We start from the raw sequence: 9,212 nt of genomic DNA, 5'->3' as shown, positions 1-9,212 counted from the left end.
CTGGTAAAATGTTTTTAGGTCAGTAACCGCCTGTCCTTTAATAGGGCATTAGACTAGGTCACCTCAGATCCCATCCCCCCACAACTACAAGAAATAGTATGACAGCTTGCTTCTCTCCCATCTCAACTCCCTCCCGCTTTCCTCCCTGGGGATGGGGAAAGCGTAAATAGGGCCCAGATGGACCAAACCTTGGAGTCTGTTAGACGGACTCTTCTGAAAGACTCTTCCTCCCAGTACACAGTAGGGTGGCCTCTGGGCCGTCTTCCAAATGAGGTTGGAGTGAGGGATGGATTCTATATTTCCAAGCAGCTTGCCCCTCCCTAGACAAAACCCCCATAGCCGAGATTGGCAGAGGCTGAGCAGGAGGATGCACAGAAGCTGGTGCCTGCCAGCGTCTAATGCTGGGAAGGGGGCATCTTCATGCATCCTCTCCTGTGGGGTGAACCTATTTCTGAGTCGAGATAGATCCAAGTGGTGAGTTCCAGAACCCCAGTTTGATCATCCACAGAGCTCAAAGGGGTTTGAATCCCACGCTCTGGTTCTGAGCGATGCATTCTGAGTCCAGCTCCAGAGCTGAACCTGCCCAATGCAGGAAGAGGTTCAAGTTTTACCCCTCTTTGGGGGTGCTGACCAGTATGTCAGAAGCAGGAATAAGTCCATCAATGGCTATTAGCCAGGCTGGGCGGGGATGGTGTCCCTAGCTTCTGTTTGCCAGAAGCTGAGAATGAGCGACAGGGGATGGATCACTTGATGATGACCTGTTCTGTTCCTTCCCTCTGGGGCACCTGGCATTGGCCACTGTTGGTAGACAGGATACTGGGCTAAATGGACCATTGGTCTGACCCAGTATGGCCATTCTTATGTTCTATGGGACCCTGCTTTATAAAGAGGATCTGTAAACACAGAAAAGAAGACAACATATGAAAGTGAATGGATCCCATGTTAATAGCAAAGTCCTTGAGAGCTGGGGGCAGGGCTGTGTGCGATAATCCAATCTCAGAACCTTTGACCCGAGCAATGCAACTTCCCTGCTTAACTACACACAGGCAGCATAAAGGGCCCCCTCAGAGAGAGCCTGGTTTCTACCTCACTCATAAAACCAATTTACATAGGGTGGCTTGTTAACATTTTATTAACAGATTTCTTCTCCCCAAGGCTCTCGGGAACCAGCACGAGACAAGTTCATGCCAGGTGTTACTCCACTAAAGGAATGGAGGAATGGGCCCCGTGTGGCTTGCGGCTAGAGCACAGGAAAGACAGGACTCCTGGGCTCTGTCGGTGACTCATTTCAAGAAAACCATTTAACCTCTATCATAATAATACTTTGCATCTTCCCCTCCAGCATCTCAAAAGTGCTTAATAAACCGTGAATGAAAATGACAGGGTTCATGATAAAAAATGAGTCTCCAAAATACCAGTGTGAGGCTGGTAAGGATGGTCCCCATTTTGTACGTGGGGAAATGGAGGTACAGAGAGATGAAGTGTCTTATGGGAGGTCACACTGCAAATCTGGGGCTGCAGGGGACCTCCAGGAACAGAACCCAGCACTCCTGACTCTGACCACTGGGTTTTAACCAACATCTCGCTCTAGTCTGTAACTCAGAGTCTCCATCCCTAAAAGCCTGGGAGAATACTACTTACTTACTGTACAAACTCTCATCCACCCATGGCTGCGGTGGCCTTTGTGGATTAGTGTTTGTAAAGTGCTTAGTGATCCTTAGGTGCACGGCCCTGTAAGAGTCCAAAATATGACAAGTGTCCCATTGTAAGTCTGGCTGAAAGCGAGAGTGCTCTTCTGTGGAGCAGAGGGGAGAATAGGACAACAGCTCTATACTGTATCGATGTATCACACTCTAGAGCATGGGCAACTTTACCCTGCCTCACTCTAGAATTGCCTTTACCTTCCAACCCCACCCAGAACACAACAGAGTGCGGCAGCATCACTAGTTCCCATAGAAGTGAAAGGGGGGAAAGGAAGCTGATAAATCTAGGAACCACTCCAATTGTTTTGCTAGCCTCAGTACAATTCCCCTGGCAGAGAGAGAGAGATGTGCCAGACATCCTGATTTTTGCATTAGTGCGCTCTCGTCCTTGTGGGAGACAATCCTACAGAAGTGGATCATGTGTTTTCACCTGCTTACCAATTATCTGTGGGAGGAGCATTCAGCTACCCTGTAGCATTTGCAAACAAGTTCACAGAGTCCAGCCAACTCCCTTTCCTGCCGAGAACCTAGATTGCTGTCTGGACTATAGAAATATAACAACAGCTCCCCCAACAAATAAAAGGGCTCAATGACCAAAGAACTGGAGAAATGAGGGCACTGAGAAGAACAGAGAAGGCAGATTTACCAAGCCACGAACTAGCCGAGATTCATGGACAATACTCTCTTAGAAGAGGGGAAAATAAACGAGGGATTGTTGCAAACAACGTTTCTTTAATAAGCTAAAGAAAGGGGTGAGTTTGTTTGCTTTAAATATTGTGAAGGGGAAGTGGGGCATTTTTCCAGGTAATTGAATAATTCAACATGAAGGAAGTAAGAGATCATTGCAGATGAGCCATGGGTCTTGGAGGAAGGGAGTAAAGACTCCCAAGGAGAAAGAATAAAGCAAAGAGGAACAAGACCTTGGTCTTGGTTCAGGAAAGGAGGGAGGTAAAGGCTGTCCGTGAAGATGGATAAGTTCCGAATGATCTTCCAGTTCCTCCAGTCCAATCAGGAATCTTTCATGAATGGCATCTGTGGGATCATGGCCCTGGCCAGCGCCCAGATGTACTCCGCCTTTGATTTCAACTGCCCCTGCCTGCCGAGTTACAACCTGGCGTATGGCATGGGCATCCTGTTTGTGCCCCCCTTGGTCTTGTTCCTCCTGGGCTTTGTGATGAACAACAATGTGTCCGTGCTGGCAGAGGAGTGGAAGAGGCCCACGGGCATGAGGCAGAAGGACCCGGCTGTCCTGCGCTACATGTTCTGCTCCATGGCCCAGCGGGCTATGATCGCACCCGCTGTCTGGATCTCCGTGACACTGCTGGACGGGAAATGCTTCATGTGTGCGTTCAGCACCTCAGTGCCAGTGGAGAAGCTGGGGAACGGAAGCTACACAGGCCTGTCAGAGAAGGAGATGAGGAGGATGCTGGCCCGCATCCCCTGCAAAGAGATCTACAGCGGGCAGGAGCTTGTGGCCAGGGAGGTGGCGGTGAGATACCTGCGCTGCATCTCACAGGTAAGGGGGGCTTATGCTATATGGGCTTGGTCCTACCTGGATGGGAGACTTTCAAGAAGAAACCCATGGTTGCTGCAGGAAGTAGAATCATAGAATATCAGGGTTGGAAGGGACCTCAGGAGGTCATCTAGTCCAACCCCCCTGCTCAAAGCAGGACCAATCCCCAGACAGATTTTTGCCCCAGATCCCTAAACGGCCCCTCAAGGATTGAACTCACAACCCTGGGTTTAGCAGGCCAATGCTCAAACCACAGAGCTAAGTAGTGTTGGTACCTAAAACAGGGGGTGCTCTTTCTTTGGGGTCCACAGTGTGTGTCTGAGCATGGTTCCAGGGGGTGCTGTCTTTTGGATGGCATGTAAATCTGAGGCCTTGGCTCATCATGACCATTAACTATCCCAGGTCAGGTTTTTTGGAAGACTAGGGTTGTCAGCCTCAGTGTCTCCTCCTAGCCTAATTCCAATGTGGGTAGTTAGATTGTGCCTTCCTAAATCCCCCCCTGACGTTTCAGTTGGATTCAGCTTTCACAGTCACTGCCTGTCCTAAATTCTTGGGGAGTGTTGCTGTGCACCATTAAATGGACAGCCATGTTCCATTCCAGAAGTGGCTGCATTTCCATGGCAGGCAAGTGATCCATACAAATCCAGGGCTAAATTCAGCCCATGGCATACTTGGGGCAATTCCCCCTAAAGTCAATAAGAGTTATACCTGCCTACACGAGAGCTGAATTTGGCCAACTGCCTATTCTGACCAAAGGACCCTACCTCTGCAAGATATTCTTTTATCAGAGGAGTCTGGGACCACATGGCATGGTTGTCAGAGAGCAGAAATGCAGGACATTGGCCTTCAAGGAGAACAAGAGTTGCTTAGTGAACTGTGAACCAGGGAAAGGAAGATTTTTTTCGAAGGGTAGCAATTTCTGGTGGAGACATTTCTCCCACACAAGCTGGCCTGGGGAGTGAGGACCCAAGTGCTGGGTTCTGATCTCAGGTCCCCCCCATGTGGAAGCATTCGAGATAGCCACTGGGCTGCTGGAATCCTGATAATTTGGTCACACTTTATATAGCGGTTCCATTTATAAAGGGTTAATAAATGATTAATAGCTGTTTTAATAAATGGCTAATCAGTAGATTGCTAGAGTCAAACAAGTCACAGGTTGCTTATTAGCATGGCTTATCTGACCATTTATAACGACCTATATTCCTTTATGTCGCTAATCTGCATATAAACAGCTATCAATTGTTTCAATTCTTTATAAATGGAACCTTGATATTAAGTGACTGATCATTCCTAGCACAGCTACTGCACCTTCCACCTGAGAATCTCAGAACACTTTACCTGCTGTGGGGCTGAGACTCAGATGGGCAAGTACCATTATCCCCATTTTAAATACAGAAATTGAGGCACATAGAGGGGAAGTGACTTGGCCAACACTACAAGGCAGAATCAGTGGCAGAGACAAGAACAGAACCCGGTCTCCAGACTGATTGGCAAACACTCTCCACCAGCTGGTGCGTCATTGCAAAAGAGACAGTACCTGAATATAGAACCGATGCACAAGCCCAGGAAGGCTGCGTTAGGCAAGTCCAGTTTGCCCTTCATGGCGCTGACAATTGGGGTCCAGCAGGTTGGCAGGGCACAAGAAAGCCTGGTCCTAATGCAGGCCAGAGGCCAGACCTCTCTATTGCCATCACTGGAATTTATGAATTAGACTGAAGAGAGCCTTGCTGCTCCTGCTCATTGAGGCTGGATATTACTGAGGCTAACAGCTTAGCAAAAAGAGACAGTTGTCTGAATAAGGGCAGCATCTGCAGTTACACAGGTTGGATAACCAATTATAAGGACTATTGATCCTCACGCTTCAGGACATGCCATTAAATGGCACCGTATGAGCAGGTGTATGAAGGACACATATGGTGATTATCAGAGACAGGGCATTGGACTAGACTAGAAGCACCATTTGGGCTGGTACAATTGATGGTAATTGTCATGCAATGCAGCTGGAGAAGTAAAGGCATGTGCATGTATGTGTGGAAATAACTAATCTAAACCCAGGTACAGGGACAACGCACAAATGGTCTCCTCATTTGCAATGTAAACATCCCCAAATGCCAAGTGACCCAGTGCCAAGCCAGCCGCATCAACAAAGCACTTTCCGGCTGCTGCTCTCAGCTTATTTGTTCCTCGTGGTTTAGAAAGGATGCAAATACCCTTGAGCTTTTCATTGGGAAGTGTAAAATCCACCCCGCAGTCTAAGCAAGATGATTTGCCTTGTTACTGGGGTTTAAGTTCTGGCTGCTCCACTTGATTTTATGTCTTAACTCTTTAGAGCAGCGATTCTCAGACTTTAGCAACCCGAGAATCCCCATTTAGATTTAAAAATTTCCACGGACTCCCAAGCCCCCTGCTCAGCTCCAGGCCCCGCCCCCACTCCACCCCTTTCTCCAAGGCCCCACCTCTTCCCCGCTTCTTTCCGCCCCCTCCCCCAAACGCACCCCATCCCCTGTCCTCCCCCTCCCTCCCAGCGCCTCCTACACGCTGCTGAACAGCTGTTCCGCGGCATGCAGGAGGCGCTGGGAGGGAGGGGGAGGAGTTGGTCAGCAGGGCTGGCAGCCCTCCTGGAGTAGGGTCCGCAGACCCAAGTTTGAGAAACCCTGCCTTAGAGCCTTTATTATTCCTCTGCTAGGAGACCAGCCCCTGGCAGATGATCCATTTTCAGGTAATGCTGTAATAAATTCATGTCAACCTCCAACTTAACAGTTGTTACTATATTGCTATGCCACACGCTGGGGGTAGAACTCCTGCTATCAAAAGAACAGGCTCCTACTACTAGTGCAGAAGGAGAATCTCCATTAGCTGCTAGCAGTATAGAGCCTATGACACACACGTCTTTCTGATTTTACTAGTAGGAGGCAGTGGTACACATGCTTCCATACTGCTGTAATATAATGTATCTATCTGCTCTGCTCTGGTTTGGTTCCTGTCTATAGTGTCAGTATAAATGCTGAGTGGTAGTACATTTCATAAAAGGGTATTTCCTGGTACTTAAAGGACTCCATTAGAAGGTGGGCATGGTGTCAATCTATCCTTGCATTCAGACTGGTTTTGTAGCCATTCAGAGACCAATATAATGCCCTCAGCAAGTCCAGCTTGCTTTTCCTTGGGGGTAGAATCAGTAGCCAAGGCAGTGATAGTCACATGACCTGCAGTCTAACACTCTTCCCATGCTATATGAATTGCAGACCTAAACATGGAGGCTGCATGCTCCCTTTGAAATTGTTAGTCTGTCATGTCAAAGATCCAGATCCCAGTGCCTCCCTAGTAGAGTCTGTCATGTTAGAACAGGGCAGCACAAACCCAGGACATTAAATACAAAAAACTCTGGTGGAAGTGTAGGAAGGGCTTAATCTTTAAAGACTATGGCCTTTTAATCCCATCTCTCTGGTACAGGTCCTCCATCACCACAGCATCCAAGCGTGGATTGACTGAGCCAAACAGCAGCATCCTGCATGAGGCATCATCCACATTATCAGGAGGCAAACTGAGGCACAGAGAGATTAAGTATCTTGCACAAGGGGACTCTGTGGCAGAGCCATGAATTGACCCTTGCCCAAGGAACAAAGCAACCAAGCCTGGTCTAGCATCTAAATGACAAGACCATCCCTCCGCCAACACATTTATTGATCTGTAGAGTCTGGAAAATACCAGCATTCGAACACAAGAGAAAAAAGACCGTAGGACTTGAACTATGTGAGACTTTTGCTTAGAAATGCATTGCTGTACCCTATAGTGCTTTGGAGTTAGAGCGGGCGAGGGGCCTGAAGTTACCTACAAAGGTTTTCTCCATCCCAGGCCTAAGAACTGCAGCATTTAACCCTTCATAGCATGAGAAGGAAGTGAGAGCTCCCTGGCCTCCCTCAGTCCCAGCGAGACCCCTCAGCAGCGTAGCAGTTTCACATCTGTGCTGCTAGCCGATACATTTTCATTGACATCTCTGGCAGAGGCTCTAGGGCAGAAACGGATCCACAGCACAGCAGGGAGGGGCAGCTCTCATTCCAACTCACCTGTTACCTTTCCCTTCCTATCACAGGCACCTTAAAGAGAGGCAGACAGACACACACACTCAATCCTAAGGGGTACCCTTTCCCCCTCCAGATACTTCCAGTCCCGGAACGTTACAGATTTAGTTATTGAAGACAACTGGGGGAAAGGGTAGAGCCATTATCTAGAGAGAGCTGGCAGAGCTCAGGATCTGGTGAACCTTTCAAACAACATTTCCCCCCATCATTAAGACCATGCTGGCCATATCAGCCCCTCACTTACCTTAAACACTGTCCCACTCACGGTCCGGTTTTCCCTGTGGGCAAATAAAGCAATTCCTGTTGGTTACGGACTTTGCGGTATGTTTAAAACAAACCAGAGTCTTCATTAGAGAGGGGCCTGAACTGGTGGCATCTGAACAACCCTGCGAGGTCAAGGACTTGGGATCAAGGACATGGTTTTGGTTGAGCCCAGCCCCACCCTTGGTCTTTCTTGTTGTGACTAGTTTGGTTTCCCACCTTTTACCCCTGCAGGCTCTGGGCTGGTCCTTCGTGCTGCTGATGACCATGCTGGCTTTCCTTGTCAGGGCCCTCCGGCCCTGCTTCACTCAAGCTGCCTTCCTGAAGAGCAAGTATTGGTCCCACTACATAGACATTGAGCGCAAGCTGTTCGACGAGACCTGCACAGAGCACGCCAAGACCTTCGCCAAGGTCTGCATCCAGCAGTTCTTTGAGGCCATGAACCAGGACATAGGCCTGGGGCACACCCACGCCCCTGAGGCGGCTCCCTCGGAAGTGGGGGAAGAGAAAGAGAAGCTACTGGGCATCACAGACCAGGGGACTATGAACAAGCTCCTGAAGAGCTGGCACAAATGCAAGCCGCCTCTGTGCCTCCATCAGGAGGTGTTACAGAACGGGAACAGCTGGGTGGAGGAAAATCAGCATCGCAATCACATCAGTCTGCCCAAGAGGGAGATTATCACCTACTATAGTAAAGTGTGAGGATGAGCTACAGGAACAGAGATCAGGTGTGGCCTTAGAGATGGCCACCTAGGGCTCCCTTTCCAGGGGGTACCCCAGTAACATTGGGACCATTATGGTCACTCCAGAGAGGCCAGTTCAGAGCACCTCTTCCCCACCTATCTGTCCATACTCCACGTAGCTGAGCAGAAACAAAAAGACCATTTGGAGGAGCAGGAGCTGCATGGGGTGGGCTGCTGAGCTGAGTAGGGAGAAGGGAAAATGAGCACCAGATGCCACCTTCAAACAGGCTGGCATGACAATCAGGTTTGCAGGAAGGACCAATGGCAGTGCAATTTCGCCTCTGGCATGCCTTGTATACTCCAGCCTGCAGTTCATAGGGGGGGTTGCCTCTGAGCTGAGCAATAGAGAATGCCTGGCCCCAGCATTTAGTTCTGCAGCCAGTAATTTCAATTTAGAGTCTAAATCCACCGTGACAATGATTTCTTCATACAAAGGGCAACTACTGAGCGCTTGTCTGTACGGGGAGTTTAAACTGGGCTAGATGGAGTTAATGTGGTTTGAAAACGCTTGCATGCGCACAATGCAATTCATTGTAGTGCACCGACTACACATTTATCACAGGACTCTGTAGTCCTCTTTCAAAGTGAACTAACTTTGCAGCGAAGCCAGTTAGTCCAGTCTATTGTTCAAGTACACGCAATGCCGCCGTGCACTACTTTGGCAGTCCTCCAACTGCTATCCCATGCTGCTTTGCTAGCAACCATTACTGACTTGTCAGCTTACCTGCATAGCCTCCCCAGCTCGGGGGTTGAGTTGACCGGACAGCTCCTCCTGTGTACGAGCTGGTGCACAACCAGATTTTGTCCATTTGCTCCTGGATTCCAGTTTATCACAATAGCTGCAATAACACTCCAGAAACCCAACAGCACACCTCCAGCAGCCACTCGGAGTCGTGTCAAGACCGTGGATCTC

General features: G+C 49.1%; 1 protein-coding gene across 1 annotated transcript; it reads left to right on the top strand.

Moving 5' to 3' along the window:
• Nucleotides 1-2,670: 2,670 nt before the first annotated feature.
• CALHM1 (calcium homeostasis modulator 1) lies at nt 2,671-8,258 on the top strand. The gene is made up of 2 exons (XM_065408734.1): nt 2,671-3,219; nt 7,791-8,258. The coding sequence occupies exons 1-2, from the start codon at nt 2,671-2,673 to the stop codon at nt 8,256-8,258; spliced, it is 1,017 nt and encodes a 338-aa protein (XP_065264806.1).
• Nucleotides 8,259-9,212: the final 954 nt, after the last annotated feature.

Source organism: Emys orbicularis, chromosome 7 (assembly GCF_028017835.1).
Source record: "Emys orbicularis isolate rEmyOrb1 chromosome 7, rEmyOrb1.hap1, whole genome shotgun sequence".
Taxonomy (NCBI): Eukaryota; Metazoa; Chordata; order Testudines; family Emydidae; genus Emys; species Emys orbicularis.
This window is presented reverse-complemented; position numbering and strand designations above follow the sequence as displayed.

Coding starts and splice junctions, on each gene's coding strand:
- CALHM1 (XM_065408734.1), top strand. CDS start 2,671: ATGGATAAGTTCCGAATGATCTTCCAGTTCCTCCAGTCCAATCAGGAA. Junction 3,220..7,790: donor ACCTGCGCTGCATCTCACAG/GTAAGGGGGGCT, acceptor TTACCCCTGCAG/GCTCTGGGCTGGTCCTTCGT.